Source organism: Lissotriton helveticus, chromosome 10, assembly GCF_964261635.1.
Source record: "Lissotriton helveticus chromosome 10, aLisHel1.1, whole genome shotgun sequence".
In the NCBI taxonomy this organism is placed as follows: Eukaryota; Metazoa; Chordata; class Amphibia; order Caudata; family Salamandridae; genus Lissotriton; species Lissotriton helveticus.
Window position 1 is genome coordinate 165841405 of NC_136071.1, and position 27275 is coordinate 165868679.

The 27275-nt window shown below is 44.0% G+C and overlaps 1 protein-coding gene across 2 annotated transcripts in view; it reads left to right on the top strand.

Moving 5' to 3' along the window:
- Positions 1-27275, top strand: part of SDK1 (sidekick cell adhesion molecule 1) — a 2171476-nt gene that overhangs the window by 2018800 nt on the left and 125401 nt on the right. For both annotated transcript variants that reach the window (XM_078665001.1, XM_078665002.1), the window contains exons 34-35: positions 4393-4452; positions 10693-10794. In XM_078665001.1, coding sequence (XP_078521127.1) covers positions 4393-4452; positions 10693-10794 — 162 coding nt within the window. The remainder of the gene's footprint in view (positions 1-4392; positions 4453-10692; positions 10795-27275) is intronic.

Sequence of the window (27275 nt, forward strand, 5' to 3'; positions counted from 1 at the left end):
TTACCCATGTGCCATAGCTGCATGCTACAAATACCTGCAGTCCTCCAAGGACTTTTTTCCAAATTGGATATGTTAGCATGTCACTGTCTACGATGAATGCTCAGAGTTGTTTTTATATATTAGCCATAGCCACAAAGAAATGTTGGCTCTATCTGCACATTGCTGCCTTCTGCAGATGCTCAAAGCTGTATTTGTATAATGTCAATATCTTCATGCCACTACCTTCTGCAGATGCCCAAAGACATATTGGCTCGTTTAGCTTTCACTGCCATCTGCAGATGCCCAAAGCCGTATTTATATATTGGCCATACCTGTGTGCCACCTGTAGATCCACAAAGACATGCTGACTTTGTCTTCTGCAGACCCCCTAGGCTGCATTTATATTTTTGCCATATCTGCGTGCAGCTGCCATCTCTACATCCACAAAGACATGTTAGCTGTGCCTACATGCCACTGCCTACTTCAGATCTCCAAAACTGTATTCATATATTGGTCATAACTGCATGGCAATGCCAGCTACACATCACCAAATGTGTATTTCTGCCAATTACTGTCTTCTGCAGATTCCAAGGATCTGTTAAACACCTTGGCCATGTCCGCACGCCCCTGCCTGCTCCAGATGCCCAAGGACATATTTTTTTGTGTCCAAATTCTGCCTGTTAGGTTCAGTAGATCAACCACCCTGAAATTCCATTTCATAAAGAGTGGAACCGCTTACACATCTGTCATAGAGAAAATGTTATAAAAATTGACTTTCTTTCAGACCGACTCCACTTTATGAAGCTATGAATGCAGTGCCTAGAGGAGATGAGATTTGCAGCATGTTACTCATTCATAAATTTAGCTGCTCATCTTTTTCAGAAATATGAATGCAGTGCCAATAATGTTGAGGGCATGAGAGTACTGCCATGCTGTCTGCAGGGGGGATGTTTCTGAACATATTGTGCTGATCTGTCGAAGTTGTGAGCGGAGTGGCAGTTGATGATGAATGGCCAAAAAGTTGTATTTCATCACATATTAAATTGCCAAAAAGAGACAAAGTTCACAGTTGTAAGTGTGCACATTGTATCACAGTTAGTGGGACCCTGAATTTTTTTAGGCCCAGGAGGGTAGTGAATTGACAACTGAGCCAGGGACATCTTATGTATTTTAGGGGCTGTGGACCAAACGTATTTTTGGGGCACCTGTTCTAAAAAGATTTGAATTTATTATCCTATTTCAGCTCTTTCATGCACTCTTTGGCCAGGTCAGTGACAGTGCATAGGAACACTTGTCCAAATTCTAAAGTTGTTACATCTAATATTCAGGGATACTGACATGTGTTTTTAATATTGTAACACAGCAGCAGCTCACCAATACTATTGCAAATAATCTCTGTGACACCTCCTCCCCCAATTCCTCATATGTGAGGTCCTGTTTTGATGTAAAGGAAACCTTTTATGAATGTTGCAAGAAACATAAATGCAACATTTCTCTTCAAAATGTTTGTAATAGACTGGCACATTCCTTACATTAAAAATATAAAGGAAACAGTATTTAAACAACCTGTTTAAGAATTGTTAAGGTCATCAGGGTAAGACTCTCTGCAGAACAGAGCTGGCTGTATCAGGGGGGCACCTCAAACGTCTGGGGTCCCGGGCCATAGCGCACTTTGACCATGCCTTAAAACTTCTCTGTACTGCGAAACAAGCTTGCATCAGGTACCTAATATATTCACAGCACTTCTTGGCGAGATGCTTGTGCTTCCGAAACGCACAAATAGAAAACTTCTAGTTCTGGTTCCGCTGCCCTTTGTACCGCTAAATAAGGCACTACCAAAGGAAGGAAGCAATAACTTGATGGTCTGGGCTTTGTTTCAAAAGCCTAAGCACCTGTGTGGCAAATATGTCTGTAAGGAAGGACATTGTAACTTCAAACTGCACTTAAATAAGACGAAGAACCTCATCAACTCTTTAGTGACAGTCCATGAGTTTTTCAAACGTTGAGGTGCACATTTGGAGCAGAATGGCGGCTTTAAACTGCTTTTAAGTGTGTCCTGGGCCTGCTGATACATGTTCAGCTATGCCCAGTCTAATGATGGTGCATCACAGGTAGCACCCTGGCTGGGCCCTTCCTGTGTTCCACGCGCATTGTCTCTACGGTACATCACACCAGGAGGTCTCTTTGCTCAACTAAGTGGTCATGTGAGTGTGTGCACACAAGCGGGAACTCATGTACCAGCTTCTTCCACGTGTTCGTATGCAAGTACTGGGTTTGCGTCCTGTTCGTAGTAGCACCTTTGTTTTGTCTTGTTTATTGGCATTTGGAGTGAAATAGACAATAAGCATTGCTCTGTTAGTGTGTGTATATAATGGAGTACTGAACGTGTCTACATTTGGAGCTCAGGATATGTCAATCTGGCTTTATAGGTCAATTTACGTTCTAATAACACGTTAGGTAAGTTGTCTTGTTATCTAGCAGAGATTCTGCCAAAAGGACCTTTCTGCTCGCCAGCCCTCGCCCCCTGAGCCCCTAACTTCATGTTGTGCTTGGATTTGTATCTCCTACCTCGACTTTGGTTCCTGTATTTTAGGCCTTTACACATTATGACAAAGTATTTATGAATATGGAAGCAGTACTACAGGCGTACTTTTACGTACTCTTATGAATCAACCCCAAAACATCAAAGTGTCTGTTAGTAAAAGTGCTAAGAGGGTGCAGTTCTTTCTAGTTGTACTAATTCTATCTTAATGTTCCTATTTGAGATGTTTTGGGGTCAATTCACAAAGCCCTGTAAGAGGAGTTAAGACAGTGCAGCTGGAGTCCCGGTTTCCGCACTCTACAAATGCCCTGGTGAATAGGCCCTGTTGCACTCAGTAGGTCCTGCCCCTGCTTGTGATCTGATCACTCCAGCAGCACATTCTTGCAGTTATGTGGACGTCAGAGGACCTGTTGTGTGCTCTTGTGGATCAGTCTTTGGACGCTGGGATCTATAGAGAGGCCTGTGACCTTCCTAGATAGAGAAACAATGTAACGGCTAGAACTAGAACTGCACACAAACTTCTATATATACGACACTCAGCTGGTGGTAGCCCTGGACCACCCTTCTCTCAACCCCAACCACAGCCTGCACAATTGCCTGAAAGCTGTGGCGTCCTGGATGTCGGCCTCCCACCTAAAACTTAATGGAGACAAAACAGAGGTGATGCTCCTTGGAAATAACATCCCGAAATCCATTGACACCATCTGGTCCCTCTGTCTAGGCAGCCCCCCACAACCTAAGGATCAAATTAAGAGCCTTGGGATCTGGCTCGACCACAATCTCACCTTCAACTACCAAGCCACCAAACTAGCTGGTATCTGCTTTGGTCTGATGAGATTGCTCCGCAAGATTCTCCCCCTTCTCCCGTTTCACTCCAGACGGATCATGGTCCAAGGACTAATCCTGTCACGCCACGACTGCGGTAACGCCCTTTATCTGGGTGCCCCCCAGTCTACACTGTCCAAACTACAAGTCATTCAAAACTGTGCGGCAAGAATCCTCTTGAACCTTCCTCGCCGTTCCCCAGTTACAGCCAGATTGAAGGACTTTCACTGGCTTCCTGTGAAAGCCAGAATAGAATTCAAGAGCATGTGCGTTGCACATCGATCCTTCTGGGGAACAGGCCCCACCATAAATCACCGCTTGGTGGAAGCCTACTGTCCTTCCCGATCCCTCAGATCCGCGACCTCCTACCTAACCTCCGTACCCCGCATCAGAAGAGCCAGATGCGGAGGCCGCTCACTTGCCTACAATCTGGCCAGAATCTGGAACTCTCTTCCCCTCGCAATTAGGTCAGAACCCAATCTCCTCACCTTTCGAAAACTATTAAAAACTTGGCTCTTCAGTAAATCCCACACTTAACCCTTTCCTCCGCCTCCCACACTCCCATCCCTTTAGCACAACCTTCAGTCTGTCTACAGCGCTGGGACGCCTCCGGGTAGCCATCGCGCTTTACAAATCTTCATTCCATTCCATTCCATATATGTCCTTCCTTCACCCCTCTTCAGGAACTCCTGAAGAAGGGCTGTGTTTGTGCCTCAGATCACAAGTCAGCCCTCATCTTCAGAGTGCTGCTTGCCTACTCAAGCTCACTTTGCAGTCCGCATCCCGAGAGCTGTAGAATATGATATAAAAGCTGTGCGGTGTGCAGATGTGAATGCCCTTTTAAATTTCCAGAAATCTATGCACAACCGGTGTCTTTAATGAGTGCCAGAGAAAAATGGAATTTCTTTGAATGCCCTTTTCGTCAGAGTTCTAAAGCTTAGCGGCGGAGCCAGTGGCACTGTGTCCATTCACCTCTAATGCGCGTGCTTTGCCATGGCGATCTCCCTGCACAGTACTAATGTTTCTGCCTTGCTTCCTCCCAACAGCCCAGAGCAGCTTCAAGACGGCGAGCAGCAGCTCGACATTAACAACGTATGAATTAACACGTAAGTCTGCTGGTGTCTTCCTAAGGGTACTTTGGCTGCTCGCTACTGCATCTCTGATTGGCCTGGTACCAAAGTATCATTCTCAGAATTGCGTCCGGCATAAAAATTATATTCTAAAAATCGTCTATGGAGTTAATACTGGAAATCTACCCCCAATGGGATTTTTAGGCAATGGTATTTATGTCAGACAATATTAATGTGTATGACATCCAACCCTCTGCTCATGACCGCGCTGTCCTTCCCGCTGGGTGTCATCTCATAGGAAGGATTCCAGTTTGTGAGTGCACAATAAATACAGAGTGGGCTGATTTGGTCTAAGAAAACTGCAACAATTCTGAGAATTTATAATAGAATCTATGTCCACTCTTAAGTTCAAGTTTTGTTTCCCTTGTATTAACAGAAGGTTTTATGTGAAAGGGGGGCGACCAAATTCAAGTTAAAAAAATGAAGGTAATTGAATGTTGAGCTTCTTACCCAGAGATGGGTGCCTGCATGTCTTTATTGTGAGAACTTACATTGATGCCTTCTCCAGCAGTATCATTCCCTGCTTACGCTAACTCCAGGAATAAAAGGGGACACCCTCTTTAAAAATAATCACATGAATGTTGCTTCTCACACTTAGTGTTTTAGTTTCGAATATCCCTATCGAAAACCGTTTATCATTTATATTTATTTTCAACATTGTTTTGGAAGGCCTTGTAACAAGGTGGGTAGTCTAGTAGTTGGTGGGTGGAGCTAGGGGATACAGGAAGAGGAGGAGCGAGGATAGGAAGGGTTCAGTTAGTGTAGGGACAGGGACTGGCATGGACGGATAATAAAGAACTCTAATTCATAATACAGCCTAGCGTCATTATTGAGGTAGCAAGATGCTACAGCTGGCGACGAGGGTGGGATCGGGCACTGTGTAACTTGTGCGGATCCTGCGACGCTGCATAACCCTGTTCCCCGGCGGTGAGAGTGAAAAGCCCGCCTTCGCGACTGTCGCGACCAAGAATAGAGTTGCGGCAAAGAGCGAGCCACAAGACATACTTGTCCTGAAGCTCCGTGGCTGCAAAGGCTGCGTGGAGCGGTAAATGAGCATTCAAGCGCGATCGCGCGCAAGAGGACCGGAGCTCGTCCCGCGTGTGGGGGCTGGAGCGTAACGATAGAAGTGCCCACCCGGGAGCTCACCCCGGCGGCGATTAATCCGAAGCTCGCCCGCGTGTGTGGGCGGGATTGTGAAGTCTAAAGCGCTCACCGGGAGCCCACCCCGGCGGCGACTGACCCGGAGCTGCTCGCCCCTCGTGTGGGGGCTGGAGCGTGGAGACTGAAGCGCCTACCGGGAGCCCACCCCAGCGGCAATAGCGGAAAGGCAACAGTAAAGAAGAAAACAGCCTCACCTGGAGCGGTAGCTATACCTGAAAGCGGAGACCGGTGAGTGAAACCCAGCGCTGATGAATGCGGTGTCTCCGGCGAAGAAAAAGGCAAAATCTCGTTGCACACGAGATTCTCGCGGCGGCCATTTTGAGGCCAGGCATGAGGTTTGCCCAATCCCCCGTTAAGGATCCACGGCGGCCATCTTAAAGTCAGGCAAAGCAGAGTTTGAAAACAAGCAGTGGCACATACAAAACAAGCATTGGCAAACAGAAGAAAACAAACATTGGTCAACCTAAAGAAACAAACATTGACAAAATGTAAGAAACAAGCACAGGCCAAAGCAAGAGGACAAGTGCAAGAAAACAAGCACAAGCAAATACGAGGCATAAATGAAGACAACTGTAAATAACGATAAGCAAGCAATAAGGAAACACAACAAGCACTGGCGAGTGCAGGAGATACACTGAAAACAAGCACAAGCCCACACCAATCCCGAATGTCAGTGCACAAAACAAGTGGGAAGAAGAAGCAAACCGCACAAGACGGACTGATCCACTCAGACACCCGAAAGGGAAAAACAAATGCATCCACGACATCCGAGACAATGAAGAAACTGAGAGGAGGCCATTATCATCACACGAGAGAGACAGATACAAAATACCCTGGGATCAAACACAAGAAATAAATATGTGGTTATCAAACAACCTCTCCAGTGAGGTGACAACGAAGTCACTTCGAGAAAGGTACCCGGAGAAATATCCCAAAGAGAACTCCGACTCTAGGAGCAGCTCGTCACGGCCTACCTGTTTCAGAAATCCTACATTCAAGACACACTCAAAGAAACGTTATCAAAGGAAATCGACAAAAGACTCCTCCGATTTAGAAAGCACGTCTGTTCGATCCCTCGAGTCGACCGAGTCATGGTCCCGACGACAGGCATGGCGTCAACCACCCAAACACACCCTAGAATCAAAGGACATTCTTCCCATCAAGAGCAACCTATCTCACACCAATGTCTCTGAATACTCGATCACTCCACAAGACGACCTGTCATGTCAATCGCAAGTACATCAAGACATAAATAATATACCTTCACCCCTGATGGGGTCAGCGAGGTTGACCCAAAGGGCCTACAGAAGGAAAACAGATATAGTGGACATTACCTATCAGATGGGAAAGGACTATCCAGTCACTCTGCAAGGAAAGCCAGACGTGTTAACAGAGACAGATCATCATCAGATGAGAGAGAAACATGCACAGGCTCAGACAGTGAAAGGGTTCACCAATCCTAAACGTGAGTGGGAGTGGGTGAGACAACCAGAGGCAGTGAATGAGTCCCCAAACCAAACCAAGATGGCCTCTTCAGATGGCGCCTTACCGTCTGGTATACATGACTGTGAACAGGAGGGCAGTGCTGCCCTCGACCGGACAAGACAAAAAGAAGTAAAGTCATACGCGGGTGCTCGGAAGAGAACCAGAACCACATCCCCTCATGAAGGAGATCGAGCGTCAATTGAACAAGAGCCACAAAAGAAGACAGACTGCCGACATCAAGCCGAGCCTTTCACAGTCACCTCAGAAACCGAAGATGAGTGGATCACCCAGAAGCTGATTGGAAACCACCACGAACAGGAACACAAGAAGACCACACGAGACATCTCGCAATTTCAAAGATGCACTCCTGTAATAAATGATGCTCTCGTCAAAGCGACAGAAAGCCACACAACGGGAATGGAGATGCGTCTCCATAATGTGAACGGGCGGCCCGTGGACCCATGTGGCTGACTGAGGAACTATAAACATGTGGGACACAAAGCTTATTTTGTTAACAAGGGGGGAGATGTACCAAGGTGGGTAGTCTAGTAGTTGGTGGGTGGAGCTAGGGGATACAGGAAGAGGAGGAGCGAGGATAGGAAGGGTTCAGTTAGTGTAGGGACAGGGACTGGCATGGACGGATAATAAAGAACTCTAATTCATAATACAGCCTAGCGTCATTATTGAGGTAGCAAGATGCTACAGGCCTTAACTTAAATAGCTAGTCCTCCATTTTGTGAACTTCCTTCCACTACTGAAGAAAGAAGCGACATCAGAGTTGGAGACAGAGGATGTGCAGTCTTAAGATCCATCACAGCAGGGAAGTAAAAGGTTACGTATTCTTTTGCTTTGACCACCATCCCTGACCACGCTCTCTTAGCTATAATTTAAAACGCATCACGTAGAAACCAGCATGAAAGGTACACTAGAAGAGAGGTATGATAGATACGTAGTGGGAAGCTCTGAGAAAGGTGTTGAACTTCTACATGGATGGACTTGAAAACAACACATAGGCATTTGAGGAAGACTCTCTCTTGCACAGAGAGCTGGCCTCAAATTCAGTGGTAGTAGACCTGCGTGGATTGTTGATGTGAGGTGAAGACCAGATGTGCTGCTAAGGTCAGAGCTTTCTAAAATAGAAGGCAGGGGTGTTTGAACACTAGAAGACGTTTTTTACAGTCATCTCGTTTGCTCTCAACAACTTACCTACGATGGATCTAGATGGGTGAAATGTGTGGTGCGGATCATATGCTGCAGACGTTGAGAAGTAGACAGGTGTCAATTAGGATCGAAGAAACAAAGGAAACCTTGTGTATCCATCTATCAAATTGGATACCTCAATTTCCGACTCAGAGAAGAGATTGAGTAGGTCCGGCCTGGAGGATGTTAGAGGGGGTCGGCTCACAGTGGCTTGCGTTGCATTGAGTTCGGTTTTGTTAGAGATGAGTGTTAAAGGACCATGTGTCATGTAATGAGTTTAGATGTGACGTGAGAATCCGTGCACAGATGAAGTAATGTAGAGTTAGATTAGGAACACTCACAATACTGAGCCTTATGGACAAGAAAGTTGGAGGAGTGGGTTTAGAGGTCACATACAGTGCCTAGTCAGTGCTACCCAGATTTTACAGGAATGTGTCAAATGGAGAATAATGTTTGTCGAGGTTTATGATTGTGGATTGGTATCACTGGAGTGCTGTGGTGAGGAAATGCGTTGTGGTGAGAAGGCAATTTTGGTGTAATTCTGCCTTCAGTGCCTGTGGCAAGGTTGTTCGTGGGTAGGTAGTATCTGAATCTGTTGATAGTGTTTACTATTATCAAAAACACGATTACTCCTATATGCAGTTCTACTACAGTTTTCAGTATTGGTAAAATGATTGTTGATTCTGGATTAAAGCTGCACTCAAGTGCTACCTCAAGTGCTGTCATTCATACTGGCACCATTTGTAGTGTTCCTGCTATTAGTACTACTGTGTATACTGCCACTACTGTGTATCCCACCTCTAATACTACTCCTATAGTGCTATTATAAAGACCACCATATACAATACAAGATATTACTACTGGTCAGAATTTTACTACTATTAATACTAGTGATATTATAACAAGTCCTGCAGCCACTACTATTACTATTCAAAATATGTCCAGTGCTAATATGCGAATGCTCGTACTATCATTTGAGCCGTACCACTATTAATGATGGTCCAAATCAAATTCCTACTGGTAAAGGTCATACTGCAAAGGGTGTTGTAAGTAGTACTTCCATTACTACTATAAGAAGTGCCACGAGAAAGGTGGTAGTGAAAGCTGCAGCTGGTAACTCTGGTTCCAAACGAAGATGTAATACTAATGTCAGTAGTGGTTTGCTACCAGTACGTCTGCTGCCATAATTGCCACAATCACGATCAGTCTTACTACTATTATGACGAATACGTGTGGCAATATCATCAGTAGAAACTGTTGCGTCTACCACTACTACTTCTAGTTACAGGCATATTATTAGCTCTGATACAAGGGGAACCATTAATAGTTGTATGCGTACAAGTTATGTTACTAGCATTTGATAAATACTTTAACATATTACTAATAGAAGCACTATTATTGGTGGTATTTAGAGCGGTAGTAGAGTCCGTAATCGGAGTTCTGGTTCGAATATTGCTGTCACTAGTAGTAGCCCTGTAGGTAGCACAAGTGGTAATATCAGTAGCAGTGTAATTAGGATTGCATTACCATCAATAGTAGTACCTGTAAGTATACTGGCATTAAAACTGGCTTTAGTTTGAGGCAAAAGAGTTACATTTCTTCTGCCGACGTATGGAAGGTGTGAGGAGAGAGGTGGGCCTGTGAGGAAGGCTCAAAGGAAGACTTGGTTGCCTCATGGGAATTTTCAAGAGAAGTCCCATATTTTAAGATAACACACTTCTTACAAAAAGTATATCCCCTCTACATAAAACCCACAGCGAAAATAAGAAAATAAATTCTTAGCTGTACCACTCATTTGTTAGCTTCAACAAACATTTGTGTGTTTGTGAAGTGGGGGTTGGTGCCCAAGAGTATGTCCATGGAGAAGGACACACTAGCACAAGCTTTGCAAGTCTTTGAGAGGATGATTGGTTCACAGTCATCTACATGGCGGGATAGTAATTCCAAATGTCGAAACATGCTGGTGGAAAGCAAACGAAAACGTTTTTCTGTACTTTGCATCTCTTCTGCTGCAGTGGTCCTTCAGCCTTTATATCCTCCATCTCTGGTCAGAATTTTCATTATCTTTATTTTGTATTAATAACTTCATGTTTAGTTATGTTTTTAAGAGCGAGCTTCTATTTTTAAGTAAAAGAGGAAATGATGACGTTGGGTGTTTGCTACTTTTTAACACATTGGGACCTACCCCGATTGCCTGGAGCTAGGCTGTAGGACCCCTACTGGTTGCTAGGTATTAATGCTCCCATTGTGCCTTAGTTCTCCAGTACACAGTACATGGAATATCTGAATAGCAAAGGCCATCACTTCAGTTTAAAAACAGTTGTGTATGAGAAGAGGCCTTTGATTAATCAAAGTTCTGCCCCTTTCCAGATCTGAAGAAATACAAGAGATATGAAGTAGTGATGACGACCTACAACATCATAGGGGAGAGCCCAGCCAGCACGCCAGTGGAAGTCTTCGTTGGAGAAGCTGGTAGGTTGAGAGTGACTGAGTACAAATTAGGAAGCCATTATAAGGACCAAAAGTGCTTTTCCTTTTCCCGTCAGCTTTGTACATGTGTATATAATAGTTTGATGCGGCTTTCATTAAATTCATATGCATTAGATTTCAGTGGATATCGCAGTTCTGCCTTTCTCTTATGGTAGCTTCTTAAGGATATTACAGGTACACCTCAAGGGTTATCATTGTAAACCACGAGTAGCCTGGTAGTATTTCTTCTATCTCAGGCCCACTAGGGACACTTTCCTGCCACCTGGTTAGTTTATAGCCCTCCGAGCTGTGCGAGCGCTGGCGTTTGATCAGAATAGACTGCAATGCTCTGAGCCGCTGCAGAAACTGATATTAACTCAAGTCCTAATGGAATTACTAGCAGAGGACTCATTTTGCTCGGATGAAAGAAAGGTCTCCCGTAAATCACCAACCCACTTGGGATGTTGTCAGGCAGAGGAAGTGGTCACTAATTTGTAAGATGGAGGCGTGACCAGGATTAGTCACACATTTGAGGGAAGAAAGCAGTGCAATTAAAAAATTAAAAAAGAGCGTCCTATTTTTGAATAAGTACAAGGGATGTCTGGATTATTTCCATTGTTTCCGGTGGAAAATGGTTCTTTCTACCTAGTAAGATCAAAAGTAGCGGTCTGAGTCTGAAGTCTGTATTTCATTGGTTTCCAGATCACAATTTAGCTCCAGTGCACCAGCCTCAGTCGGTGCATCCTTTAACTTTTCATTTCCCTGCCTGTGGCTGCCTTCCCCAGTGGGCGGAGATGCGCACCGCTCCGATGGAAGCTGCAAACCGCGCTGAGTGATCCTCCGCGCCAAGCTGGTGATAAATTTACCAGCGTGAAGGGGAAGCAGAGAGTGATGGCTGTCACCGTAAGTGATGATGACAATGATGACCTTCACGTCCTGGAGGAGCTCAGTCACCTTTTTTTTTTTAGCTCTTTTTAATTTTTTTCCTAATCAGGAACAGTGACAGCTGCCACTGGGAGGGTAAAAAAAGTTTCAAAGAGAGGACGTCAAAGTCTCCGCCCCCTATTCTGATTCTGTGTTTACCTTTATGTTCAGGCTTTTCTCAAAAGTGTTTTTTGTGGACACTTTGCTTTGACCAAGGTTTGAATTGATTGTATAGAAGAAATTATATTGGGGGCATTTCTATGCTATCACTATGTCACGGAAATGTCGTAATTAAATGTATATATCAGCAGGTGCTCACAGTCCTCATTTGAATATTAAGACAAAAATGGATTTGAGCCTTTTTTTCTTTGCCATCTTAACCTTGCTTTGGCCTAACTTGTCCCCGGCCAGCAATTCTGTGCTTTCTGGTGCAGATCGTGCTCCCCGGCTGGGGACATGGCAGCTCTGCATTCTTTATGGGAAGTGAGAGGGGCTGCTAGAAATGATCAATTTTTATTAAATTTTCAATGGCCTTAAGAGCTTTAAAGTGCAATGGGTTCGTAAAATAGAGTGGAATAGGTTGAGAAATTAGCTTTTTATACCCCGGACCCTATTAATATTCTAGAGATCATTGACCGCAGTCATGGCAAGAAGACATCCTGAAAATACAACGACAAATGTTTGTGTGGTCTTTGGTTTATGAAAAGATTGTGACATGTTATCCACGTCTATAAATTAATTACACATAGGTGATAATGAATTCTAAGATATGCTATGATAAGACATTCTTCTTTGTCACTAGTGCACAAAAGATCTTGTTTTCACACCGTGTATTTTACAGGCATGATGTCATAAAAGTGAAGTATTTATATAAATTGCGGGAACAAACGACACATTCCAGTGTATCAAACTAATGTATTTGACCCCAAAAAACACCAAAAGTTAATTCATCAGTTTTATTTTCTTCTCATCGGGTAATTATTCACTTGCACAGTAAGCGCGGTATTCAATGGCGCAGTAAAGTCATCTCAATAGATCTCTCGGCTTCATCATTGCCCTTTGTTTGTCCATTGCTCTGTCCATGGCCGGAAAACATGAACTTTCTAATAGGAATCAGATCTAGCAACCATAAAAGCTGAACATTGTGGAGACCTAATGTAAAATCTCCTTCCTCAGACAAAATATGCAGGCTAAGAGACCTGCTTCTCACTAAGATTACAAGTAATCGAGTGCCTTCATAACTATTTTTATTTGGAAATAAAAGAATCTTTGTGATACCAAGTAAATATAAAAAATAAAACAACAAATATTAAAAAAACACATTATAGCTAGCTTGTGTGTAATGGGCCGAAAAAGCCCACCTGGGCATCAGAAGGCATTAATAAACTAGGCGTCCTTCAGCCTCATGGGTTATGTCAGCAGAACCAAACAGGAGATGTTATTTGAATCTAATACACAGTTCCCCTTAGCTCGCTGTCTAATCTGAATCCCAAAGAAATGTCCATATTTCCTGATTGGCCTACCGTATTCATGTTGGGCATAAGGAAGTAATGGCATCAAACACCCACACAGAATCAACCACATCAACACAAATCAAACTGAACAGCTGTATTACAATAACACAAGACAAAAACTTTTTTTTTTTTTTTTCGGAGTTTTATATAGCGCGAACTAGAACCGAACCGAATCAGTTATCAGAGCGCTTTACATAGCACCAGTTACGTTACATGAGAACACACTTTCATTTTTTAGGCACGGGGAGATTAAGTGATTTGCCCAGAATCACAGGGGGTTTTTGGCGTCGTTACAGAGACTCGAACCCAGATCCCCAGGTCCGAGGTCGAGCGCCTTAGCCGTTAGGTCAACCCCTCTCCCCTGTTGTCATGAAGCTAGTGGTTTGGTCCAATGGAAATAATCTTTGTTGGGTTTAAATCTGCCCAGTATATTTTGAATTTTTTACGGTAGAATGGCATAACAATATATTGACAGTGGGATAGAAGAACCGAAAATTTGGGCATGAACTCGAATCAAATTAGCTGTAACACACCATAGCCATTGCAATCACCTAAATCGTCCCTTCCACCACAGTTATTGGCCCGCATGCAAGCATGTCCCCGGGTGTCATCTCGCTGTGAAGCAGAGCATGCAGCAGTTGATGCAGGGTGTAGGTAGGCCTGGCTTGAGGAGGCACTGGGAAGAACTCTTGCAAGGGCTGTGTTGTGTGTTTGGAGCCTCTCCTCAGGCTTTGGAGTGCCTGTTCTGTGTCTGAGGAGCCAAACTAGGAGTGGGTTCCATAAAGTGGATAACGTGGCTACTTTCTTAGCCCCAGTACTGCTGTGGACAATAGCATTCCACAATGATCACCAAATTTAGAGGAAGTGACCACGCGTGATGTAGTGCACTGTAAATTAAATAAGCAGTTAAATGAGCAGGAAGCAGCAACCTGCAAGCTGTAGTATCCTCTTACAAAAATTAAAAATAAAAAGAGCAAATGCTAAGAAATTACAGGGGAACTCTTAAAAGGAGAAACATGAATACTAAAGGACTGACAATCCAGCCCAGCACTGAAGCACACTTATTTTGAAGTGGATGTGCACATGTGATCACAAAATGCTGCCATTCTCATGGTTAAAAAGCCCATGACTGATGTGGACTGAACTATTACCCCTTGCATTATGCTGTCATGAATGAAAAGCAGAGTGTAAATGACAGCCAGACTGAAAAATGCCAAAAGAGGGCTGACGGAAAGGCCCTTTCAAATCTGTGGGTGTATGTATTATTTAATGGTTCTTTTATATAAAGATCCTGGCAGTCAGATAAGCCTGTCAGGTCTTTCAAATGGATTTTATCAAGACTTATTACAGGGCAAACCTTCTACTCCTAAGATTTGTCAAAGAAGGCAAGCAACAACAAAAGCCTTCCCTACATAAATAATATGTGAGATTTCATGTAACAAAATACCAGACTGCAGGCTTTAGCACAGTGCAAAAACAAGTCACCCTTAAAAGCCTATTGGTTTTAACATGTGTTAAAGAAATAAGGCCTACTGCTTTTGCCGTTATGTTTCAGAGTAAGTAGCTCAGACATAAGGCATCTGAAATACGTTTTCTAGTGAACCTTTAACATATGATTTTCACAATTTGTCAGCCCTACTGCCTTTTTTATAAACATTAGGCCTATAGACATATCAATGGCTTGTCACCACATCAATCCCAGACCTAATGTTTTGGGCATAAGCTTTCCTACAAGGCAACCATCAGGTATACAGTAATAAAATTATAAATAAGTACAGTTGCCAAAACAATAATTCAACTCTTCTATTTCCATGGTTTGTTCGGGTGGGCCACCAACCTACTACAGTAATCTGCGAGAATCCATGTAACAAAATACTAGCCTACAGGCTTCATATCAGGGTAATAACATTCCACCCTTACAAGTTTATTGCCTTTAGCACATTATTTACATAATAAGCATGTCATGCCTACTTACTTTGTCATAACTTTTCATTTTGAAATTAGCACGACCAGGAAATTTGACGTAATGTTTCCCAGTAAATCGATAAGGCCTACAGGCTTCACCATTGTCTTGAACTATAACCAATACATCCCTACTGAAGTGCACATAAACTGTTAACCACTATGCACACTGTTATACAATAACAAATATGTACAGAAGTACTGTTGACAAAACAAGATACCACCCCTTTCAATAGGACTCGCCAAGAATCATCACAGTGAAAATCTACTTCCAAGGTTTGTCATAGTGGGTGCCACAGTGACAAACCCATGCCTATGGTAATTTGTGAGATTACTGTTAGACCTAGCATCCATGGCTTGGTTTACTGGCAAGCTTTTGCCTTTAGACTTCCTGTTTTTGCTGACTACGTTTTTGCTGGCCATAGGACTCTGTGCATTTTACCACTGCTAGCCAGTGCTAAGGTGCTTGTGCTCTCTGCTCAAAACATGGTAACATTGGCTTATACCCAATTGGCATATTTAATTAGTAACTAGTAAAACGCACTGTATGTGCCCAGGTCCTGTAAATTAAATGTGACATGTGGTCCTGCAGTAATTATTATGCCACCCACTTTAGTAGCCATTTAAAACATGTCTCAGACCTTCCATTACAGAGCTTGTGGGTGCAGTTTAACTTGCCATGTCAACTTAGCAAAATTAACCTTTTGCCAGGCCCAAACTTTCATTTTTAATAAATATAAACCACCCGAAGGTACGCACTAGGCAGCTCCAAGGGCAGGAAGAGCACTCTGCCATGAAGAAGGACTGCTGTGCTATTGAAAGGACTGCCACTCTGTTGGACTGCTGCTCTGAAGGAGCTGCTGCCCTACTGTGCAGCGCTCTGTCTGGGTGAGAAAGACTGGCCTGCATCTATTGAACCTAGAACCCAGCATGACTCAAAGGGCTAGTTGACTGGTCTCCAGATCTGAAGCCTCAGGGACATAAAAGCCTTCCAACAACCTTGCACCTGCACCTAGACACTGTCATCTGTGAGTCTACCCTGCCTAGTGGTGCCACCCCAGTCCCAGACCCTTGGAAGTGAGCCCAAGGTGCTTGCCAGCCTCTGTGGACCCAGGGGACTGACACATCTCCTCATCTGCACGGCACATCTCCAAGCATAAGCGAACCTACTTATGAGACCTTCCGTAGAGGCATACAAACTTGGCTATTTGATATTTAGATCTCCTACTTTTTCTTTGTGCTCTTTTCTGATGGCGCCAGGAAACCCTAGGGTAGCTGTGCGCCTTATAAAATTAAAATAACAATAACAATCATTGCCTCTGCGTGGACCGAACCATCACCAAAGCCTACATCACCTACACAGTCCTCAGAACAAGTGCATCACTCCAACTGTGCGATACATCTTCGGCGCAGGCCCTCGCATTGCTCGTCGACAGCAGCCTCAACGACAACGCCAGAATCCACATCGCAGCTTCACAGCTCCTCAGAAGCAGCGCATTGCCCAGGTTGTGCTAGGCATCCTCTACGCCGGAATTCGCATTGCAAACCTTCGTCAATTGAGGTGTTTGACGGCAGCGCTGATCCTGCATGTCAGGCTCGCCGCATCTCGGAACCGACACATTGCTTTGACTGCACGACACATCTTTGACTCTGATCCTCACAACACTTCACAACCCGGATTTAAGATACTTTGTTCAGTGGGTCTCACTGGGTCTCTGTAGCCCGCCTGCTCTCCATCGTGGTTGCCCCGAATGTGTGACTTTGTCTCGGTCTGGCACAACCAGATAACCACAGATGGCACTTTTGCTTTTTGACACTATTTTCACTGAACTCTTTAAAACTGAATATCTCCGGGTCTACTAACTGGATTTATGTCGTTTTTATCTTTTTTTATTTATTAAATGCAACTCTATTTTTCTAATCTGGTGTGCGACCTTTTTGTGTGGGGTTTTACTGTTTCAAGTGTTGCACAAATACGTTACACATCGTCTCTAAGTTACTCCTGACAGCTATGTGCCAAGCTACCAGGGAGTTGGGCACAGGTTAGTTTGAGATTTGTGCTGTACCCTGACTAGGATTGTAGTTGCTGCTTGACCAGGGCTCACACCCCCATCAACCAGTAACCCAATTTTAACAATTACCTATAGCAGAATACCTGTCTACAGCCTGTAACAGTGTGATAATAATTCAGTGTTAGAGGTTTATGGGCTTTAACAAATGCTTTTCACTATAAATAAGCCAGCCGCACTGTCTTTGTTATATATTTCAAATTAAACAGACCAGTCTAACATACTTTTCCCAGTGCATCAATCAAACCTATCGTTGTTATTGTTGGCTTGTTATCATAACCACCTCTTGCCTACCGTACAAAGTGTAAGCTTTCCCGCAAGGCAACCATCAGGCATACAGTCATAACATTACACATTTATGCAAAATTACAGATGGCAAGGCAAAATACTCTGTCCCAAGAGGGCCCACCATGGATTCTGACAGTGCACATCTTCTGTGCCTATGGTTTTTCAGCTGAGGTAAATCAAACCAAAATCCTTGCCTACAGTGGTAATCTGTGAGACTTCATGTAATAAACTACCTATCTGTAGGTCTAAACACAAGGTAATACAGATCCACCATTAGGTGCCTATTGAGTTTGCCATATGTTTTTCGCATTAAATATGTGAGAACTACTGCTTTTACTGTAATTTTTCATGACAATCAGGCCTATAACCTTATCATTGTCCTGTCACCAAAATCAACCCATACCTACTGTGTTGGGCATAAAGTTTCCCACAAGGCAGCTATTGGGTATACTGTGATAACATTACAAATATGTACATAATTGCAGTCCTCAAAATAATCCAAAATCCCTCCTAAGAGAGCCTAATAATAATTTTACAGTGCACATTCTCTATCCACACGATTTATTCAGGTGGGTCAACAACACCAAAACCTTTGCTTACTAAGGTAATTTGTGAGGTACCTTATAAGAAAGTACTTCCCTATAGACTTTAGTACATTATAATAACGATCCAGCCTTAAAGCCTATTGCCTTTAACGGTTGCTATTCACAATAAGGAATTCAGGCCTACTGGCTTTATCATAATGTTTCATAATAAACAGATCAAACCTACAGCACTTGGCATAAAGTTTCCTAATAAACTTATAAGGTCTATTGCCTTTACCGTTGGCTTGATACCATCGGCTTGATAACATATCCAATAAAGGCCTATTCAAGAGCACACAAACTGGTAGACCTCACACATACAGTTAATTACTAATATGTAGGAAAATACAGTTTGCCAAACAATATACACCCCCTCTCAGTAGTACCTAACGGGAATCATCACAGTGAAAACCTATATGGCGTGTCAGAGTGGATGGTCAACACCAAAACCCTTGACTGTTTTAGTAATCTGAGATTTTTTGTAGCAAAATACCTGCCTATAGCCTGTAGCACAATGTGAAAGCCACTCACTGTTAAAGGCCTCATGGGTTTAACAAATGCCAATTAGAGCTATTACTTGGGTCTTAACTTTTCCCACTGCAAAAATCTTCCCTATAGCATGTCACTGATAAAAATGGGTCTCTGGTTGGCAGACGTATGCACCCTGATCAATTAGGAACCCACAGTCCTAATCAGGTAAGTAAGTTGCAAACCAAAGATAACCTGTGCTCACACCTTAGTAGCTTGGCACAGAGCAGTCAGGCGTATCCCCAGAGGCAATATGTAAAGTATTTGTGCACAAAAACACAGTAACGCAGTGAAACCACCACAGACGTACTCCACACCAGGTTAGAAAATGAGCCAATATTTATCTGAGGAAAACAAGACTGAAACAACAAACATCTAACATACACAACCAACAAATGAATTGCAATTTTAAATGCAGTTATAGCGCTTTGACATATAATAGCTCTGGTTGGGGCTATCTCAACTTACTTGATGGAGTTGAATCCACAAGTTCAGGCCAACCGGGATGAAGCACGGGCTGGCTACGAAGTCATACAGACCTCGGTTGCAGTACCTTGGAAACGTAGACTAACAAAGACATTGCGAGGTGTCAGGGAGGTGTAGCACTGCTGAGGCCAGTGTGGCAGCAGTGCCTTACTACTAATCAGGTCTTTGGCACGTCAGTGCTTGGGACGGTGCATTGCACAACGGAGGTGAGGCGTCACTGAAGCAAGTGAGGCATCGGTTCCTGGAGACAGTGCAGAGTGGTTAAGCCACTGACACCCGGGGACATTGCAGGCTGCATGGGAGGTGATGCAGCATTGGCACGAGGCATTGATTTCGAGGATGGTGCGGGGTCGATTAAGTGTCGGGTCAAGCTGCGAGGTGTCGACTTCATAGTATCCATGTCACACCACGGGCCACAGGTGCTGCGGCGGAGTCAGACGTCATGGACTTCGGTGGCGCAGTGCTCGAGATTAATGTTGTGGGGGATCTTCGGAGGCACTGCAGCGGGTTTTGGTCCTGCGGAGCAAGTTGCGGTCATTGATTTGAGCAGGGACTATGGCTTCGGTGCAGGCCTTAGTGAGGTGTCAAAGAGCGGCGCCTGCTTCAAAGTCACACTCGAAGTTGAGGTGACGATTTCTTCTTTTTATCACAGCAAACTTACTTCCAGGGGCCCAGGAGGATTTGGCACCATTTGGCAAAGTAAGGCTTTCAGCAGAGAAGCCCAGTGCTGCAGGTGAAGTCTTTGATGGCCCTGAGACTTCCACAAGGAGGCAAGCGTAACTCAAGCCCTTAGAGATACTTTAGAAAACAGGATGCAGAGAGCGGTGTCCAGTTCTCTTACTCCCAGGCAATAAGCAGCAGACAGCATGCCAACAGAGCAAAGCAAGCAGCAAAGTGGCAGTCTCTCCTGGCAGTTCTTCTTCCTGACAGAATGTGCTCAGCCCAGAAGTGTTCTGTGTATATGGTGTCAGAAGTTCAGTACTTATAACTATTTCAGCCTTTGAAGTAGGGAGACTCCAAAGAAAGGCCTTTGTAGTGTACAAGGCCCTGCCCTTCCTGGCCTTGGCTCCAGACTCACTACAGGAGGTTATGCAGCTCTTTGTGTGGGGGCAGGCATAGCCCTATTCAGGTGCAAGTCTCAACTCCTCCCGCCACCCTAGCTCAGGAAGACCCATCAGCCTGGTGATGGGCCATCAGGATATGTAAGGCACATCTCAGCTCCCTTTGTGTGTGACTGTCTAGAGTAAATCCACAAAGCCCAACTGGCATCCAACCCAGGCATGTATTCTAGGGACAGGCAGAGGCACTGAATGATTAATGTAGGAAAATGCCAACGTTCTAAAAGTTGCATTTTCAGACCTGCAATTTAAAAACCACCTTCACTAAAATATGTACTTGTAAATTGTGATTCCAGAGACCCTAAACCCAATTTTCTATCAGCTCCAAACTGGAACACACACTTGTAAAGTGTTACAAGGTAGCTCCACTGCTAACCTATGAGAGAGCTAGGTCTTACTATAGTGAAAAACGAATTAAGCAGTTTTTCACTACCAGGACATGTAAACTTAAACGCACATGTCCTACCCTTTAAGTACACTGTGCCCTGCGCATGGGGCTACCTTGGGACTCCTCAGGGGTGCCTTACATCCGATAAAAGGGAAGACTTGGGCCTGGCAAGTAGATGTACTTGCCAGGTTGATATGGCAGTTTAAAACTGCCCCACACCGGCTTTGCAGTGGCAGTCCTGATATGTTTTCAGGGCTATTCAAGTGAGTGGCACAATCAGTGCTGCAGGCCACTAGAAGCATATGATTTACAGGCCCTGGGCACACACAGTGCCCTGTATTTAGGGATGTATTAGTAAATGGAATATGCCAATCATGGAGTAACCAAATGCCAATACATTTTAGACACGGAGCTCATGCATTTAGCACTGGTCAGCAGTAGTTAACTGTCCAGAGTCCTAAGACCAACAAAAATGGAATTCAGCACACAGTCAAAAACAGGACGTCAGAAGCAAAAAGACAGGGGAAACCACGCCAAAAGATGCCAGGTCTAACAGGCACCATCAACAACGCAGGCCTACTGTTTTGGGAGTTGGCTTCCTACAAGCCAACCATCGTGCACACGGTTATAAAATTATAAAGGCATACAAAATTACAGTTGGCTAAGCAGAATACTATCTCTTTTATAAGGGCTTAACAAGAATTCTCACATTGGAAACCTCCATCCATGGTTTGCCACACCAGGTGACCAACACCAAAACCATTACCTAATGCCGTAATCTGTGAGATTCCATGTAACAAATGATCTATCTGTTGGCTTTAATACTTAGTAATAGCAATCCACTCTGAAATCCATTTTTACTTTAATATATGTTCTTAACAATATATTCGTCAGGCCTAGTGCTTTTTTCATAACACTTCAAAAGAAGCAGATCAGACCTGTAGCCATGATAATTGGTTCGCCACCATAACCAACTGAGTCAAATTATAGAATATGCAAAATTACAGTTGTCAAAGCTAAATACTCTTGCTACTAAGAGGGCCTAACGCAAATTCTCATATAGCAAATCTTTTATATACAACGTTTGTCACAGTGGGTAACCCACACCACAACAATTGCCTACTACAGTACCCAATGAGCTTCAATGTAACAAAAATATTCTCTGTATGGCTCTCATGCAGTGATAACAGTCCACTCTTACATGGACTGATGTTAACATATGCTTTTCACGATGAATCAGTCAGTCAGACTGCCTTCATGGTAACATTTCATATTAAACAAATCAGGCCTTCAGCCATGAATATTGAGTTTCCACTATAACCAACTCAGTCCTGTTGTATCGAGTTTAAGCTTTGACACTAGCCAAAAGGTGCAATACAAACACTTTTCTCAGTGGAAGCACACATCTGCAGCCCAATCAAATCCAACATGTCGATGGGGCTCTTTTTTGTGAACACATTAGGTCTGGCAATAGCTGTACTGTCAAACTAGACCTAAACATGTATACAGATTACATTAGCACTGATGCTCCAATGCCCATACTGCTCTCAAGCACACAATTGAACTCTGAAGTTTAAACTTAATGATGAATAGGGAAGGGGAGGAGAGGGTGCTGGTACTGGAAAACAGTAGTACATTCCTCATGACTGCTTTCCCCCCATCAGTGTTGCTGCCAGAGAAAACCAAACACCATAAATGATCTACTTATCTAAGACAGTTTAACAATATTACAGCTCCCTGCCTGTGTGCGTGCGCCATGGAAAGGTCAAGGTCCGTTCTATTTTAAGGTTGATACTTTATGCACACTAATGAACCCTTCACTGACCTTGAGCTTCACTGAACCCCCCAGAAAGCTCTTTTTTTAGGTTGTTCACATAAGGTCTGGCAACAACTGCAGTGTCAAGCCAGACCTAAAAAAGGCATCTTTATTGTGAGGGCACACAACTGAATGATGATGCCTGGCTTGACGTGGTGAACCAGACTAACTTTGAACTAAGTCTCTTTTGTAGAGCAAACATGTCACTGATTTGAGTCCCAGTGCTTCATCCAACGATCAGTCAAAGAGTGTGGATGTGCTGTTAGGGGACATCCCTGTAAAAAAGTTAGTTCTATCCATTGGTTGATGAAGGTCATCGAATGAACAAAGCACTTTCTCGCCGTTGTTTCTATCTTTGCTGCAGGAGCAGCTAGCACCAGGTAGTTTTCACATTTAGAGCAGTTTATAACAACAGCTCTACTGGTCTGAATCGCTCACTTAATCTATATGAAGTGTGTGCTTCTTCTTATTTCTATACCTTTTCTGTCAATGTTTGCTCTGTTATACTTCCCAAACTGCATGTCCTTGTTACCCATCTGGAGTGGCCCCCTTAGGGTTAATGTAGCTCTTTGTGGGGCGTGAGCTGGTATTTAAGCTTTGAGAGCTGTGGCTCTTATATGCTTTCCATGTTTGTATGACCAAGTTGGCTGCACCTTGCCCTCAGATGACATCATCCACCCTACACCCCTCTGATAGATCTTGCTGTGGGTGCATCTTTACTTGCTTTGTTTGAAGTTACATAAGTGGTTGGTATGATTCTGCTCCACTTGCTTAGACTGAGGCACTCCATTCTTCTGCTGCTGCTTCCGGATAAGGTTTGTGGTAACTGCTCTGCAATTTGCTGGGCCACAGGTCCACTTTGCTTTTGTCTTTAAAGGAATGCAAGGCCTTCTACCTCGCCACCAGCACTGCAGTCACTCTGTGTCCTTTGCACTCGGGGGTCTCATGCTGATACTTACATTCCCTTGGATCCGATTTCTTTCCCATTTCTAGCTCTGTGGGCACTGTGCCACCTAGTGGTATGACTGGAAATTGATTCTTTATTTCTCAATTCAAAACTTTGTGTGCAATAGTATTGTCCATGCACGTGTGTGGCATGTGCAGCACACTCCTCATCCCTGCGGGCTGCACAGATATGTGTCCCTTTTTTCAGCTGACTGTTGCTAGGAGCCGGCTTCTCGTGCGCTCAGCAAATTCCTAACGGAGGGCTTATTCCCTAATACTTTGCTTTCATCTCATTTATTGTGTACCACAACGCTCTGGTTTTGTTAGCTATGCCGCATATCCTTGTACCTTTTGTCAACCAGTTTACATGTATGCTACCCACCATCAGCCCGAGGTCTCTCCAGAACAAGCCTGCTTGCACGTAGATGTAGTATCCACCAATACGCGGGAGATGTTTGGTTTCATCAATAAGAGGAGCCAATAGTAAGTGCGGGATAATGGCCACCGGGTGTATCTTTTTGTCACTGAGTGAGCAGGGGCCCTCCCTCTCAGACACCAGGGTCACCATAAGAAGCACAAGTGGCGTGAGCAACGCCTGGAAAAGTGAACGTGCCTCAAGCCTATATTGTACCCAGTAAAGGATAACCTGTTTTGCCAGGTCCAGTTGTCACGGAGGGGGGTAGGGGTGCTTGTGGGCCAAGGGCCTTTCCAATAACCAATCTTTCACTTTGTTCATGCCGGACGCAAGCCCAGTCTGGGTCTGGGCGTCGGGGTACCAAGCTACTGGTGCACACAGTGTCTTCGTCTGGCTAGATGCTGGAGATCTGCAGGCTTGGATCAGTGGGGACAAGTGTGCACAGTAGAAACCAGTGGAACAGGAGCCGCGCACAGAGACAGCATCGGCAGTCCAGCCGGTCCATCCGGCATCCAGTGTGATTTGTGAATCCAGGCCCGCCGAGTGCTGCTCACACTGCGTGTAAATCAAGAAGACGTCCCCTTGATTTACGCACCCTGCACACCCTTTCGTGATTTGCATGCGGTCTGGCCGGCGCTCAGCAAGACTTCATCCACAGATGTGACTGCGCTCCCCTGGTTCGACTGATTAAAAATCTTCACATACGCACGAGTTGTAAAGGAGAAGTAGCTGCTAAAAAATACCGCCTTCAGTGGATTGAAGCAGAGTGTGTTCTGGCACCCCTGCTCTTTTGTCTTTTACTAGCAGATTCTGTCCCAGATATTTGTCAGTGTCTGGATGAGTTCCCCCTAACGTCTTCGGGAGGCAACGTAATATATTATGCCGACGGTCTAGTTTCTATCGACAGAACCCCTGCAGACCACCAAACACCGCTGACCTGTTTGCATCAGTACTATTTTAGAAGCTTGTAGCTAACAGTGCATCAATAACACGTGTCCCTCCGCTTAGGAGTAGGGAAACCTCATACAGATGGATGTTGGTCGACGATCACCTGAGTGTTGTTGATAGGTATGAGTACTTTAGCCAGGGTTCGAGTCGGGATACCACGCGGGTGGATGGCGTCCCCCCACTTATTTTACCGGGTGGACGTCGTCCCTCTTGCCAAACAGCTGGACTTCATTTTTTGGCCTCTCTGGGTCGAGATCGGAGCTCACAGGACGCTGCACACGTGCTGGCTTCGCAGATGCAATCGCATCTAAGGGGTGAGCAAGGGGAGGCAATGAGTCTGATGGTGCAAGCCACCTTTCGTGACGTCCCTTCATGTCGTGACGTCACTTCCGGTGACAGCGCCCCCCCATTTCTTTTTTTAGGACTTGTTCCCTGACTTTAGCATTCTATTCAGGGGAACCTAAATTGGCATGTGTAAGGATAGATGGTACACGCACTGCTCTGGCAGCAGTGGCACACTCTATACTGTTTAGTTCCCTCTATGGAGGCCTTTCCAATAAGCCTATGTTAAGAGCATATTACGCAGATCAGACCAGTTCTTACAGAACATAATGTGTATTTGTAAAGCACATGTTCACCCAAGGGAATCTTGGCGCTGAATAGCAGATGTTTATTCTTACACAACTCAATGGGACTCGTTTTATCGACCTCAGAAGGATGAAAGGCTGGGTGGACCCACCTGGATTTGAACCAGTGACCATGACGTCGAGCAAAGGCCCCTGCAATGTACACATTGGTCCACTAAGCCACCAGACCCGGCTTAAATGTAGGCGTTATTTTTCATCGTCATCTGAAATCTGTTTTAGATGACAAAAGGTATGACATAATTCTACTTGATTTGAGAAAATCTTTCTACTTCTTCCTCCGTCATATTGCAAAAACTCATTCTCATGCTCTCATATCTTCCAGCTATGGACTAGAACGATGCTGTCTAATTGTGTCTGCCCAAATATCTTATTTACTGTATGCCGGTATGTGTGTATATGGTGTTTTTAGAGGGCGAACCTAGCCAATAGGCAGGGGAGCACTGTACATGGTCAAAGATAAGTCCTAAAGTCAACACATAGTAGAAGAAGCTGGGTTGTGGGCAGTTATTGCATTGTTATGTATTTTTCTTCAAAGAGGTGAGTCTTGAACTCTTTGCTGAATTGGAACAGTATTGGGGGAATATATGTAATTATAACGCATGCGTTACATCCCATGCCATTATAACGCGGTTGTTATAATGACCGCGTTGTTACATCGCATACGGTTACATCTTAAATTGTTACAAGAACTTGCTGTAGGGGGCGTGCTGGACTTAGGAATAGTATGAGATTATATAATTACGTCATGTTGCATAATTGAGCTTTAGTTCAGCTAAAAATCGTATACCTGGAGCACAGGAGGAACCGCAAATAAAGAGAAAACGAGTGCACTAATGTTTTTAGCACTTTAGGACAAAATACCTCCTTTCCTCTAAATAACATAAAGATTTACTTTGTGTTAAAAAAGTGCAAAGTGGCATTTCAGATCAAAAGCCATCATTTTGCATACATTTTGGCATATTTCATATAATTTCGGCAAAGATAATTACACAAACGTCCCCAAGCCTATGCTATATACACTCATTACAAGCATTTGATTATGGGTTTCTTTTAAAATGTCGAAATAGGCATGCCGAAATTTTGGTTGAATATTTTGTACATTAAAGCCAGTCCTATTGACTTTGTCAGTGCTTCTTTACTTTGCATATTTTTAATTGTTAAGATTATCGTGTGTCTTGTCGCTGTTTGGACTTCATTCTGTGTATCATAAATTGTATGTAATCTGTCATTGTGATTCTATTCATTTTTTTCAAGCATTATTTGTGCACTATTTCCACCGGAAATTCAGAGAATCTCTTCCAAGGATGCTTTCAAATTGGAAGCAAAAAGATTCCACGTGAATAAGTTCTTACCTTAACCGGAGGGGCAATTGTTAGCTCGAATCGTATCGGACATAGTATAGTATTAGTTATTATTCCTGTATATGATTATTGTATTTACTCCCCTTATGTCACTATGCTCCATCGTCTAGCCCATTCTTCGTTTACCCAGGTTTATAAATGATCTGTTATGTGTGCACTATTTGATTCAATGCCTATTAGATTCCCCATTTGACTCATGTTTTGATCTGTTACATTTCTTTTCCTCAAATTGTAAAGCGCTCTGATATCCTTCGGGATCAAGTTTGTGCTATATAAAACTTTATAAATAAATAAATAATTTACTATTCCTACTCCAGTTTGTGCAACAGCAGGAAAGGTGTTGGATTGTAAATCCAACATCTTCTGCCCCCTACAGCAAGTCGTTGTAACAACGGCTTTGTAATGGCATGGGATGTAACGCATGCAAAGTAAATTATGTCTCCCGTGTTGGGGCAACCCTGATAGATATGGGGATGGTATTCTAGAGCCTG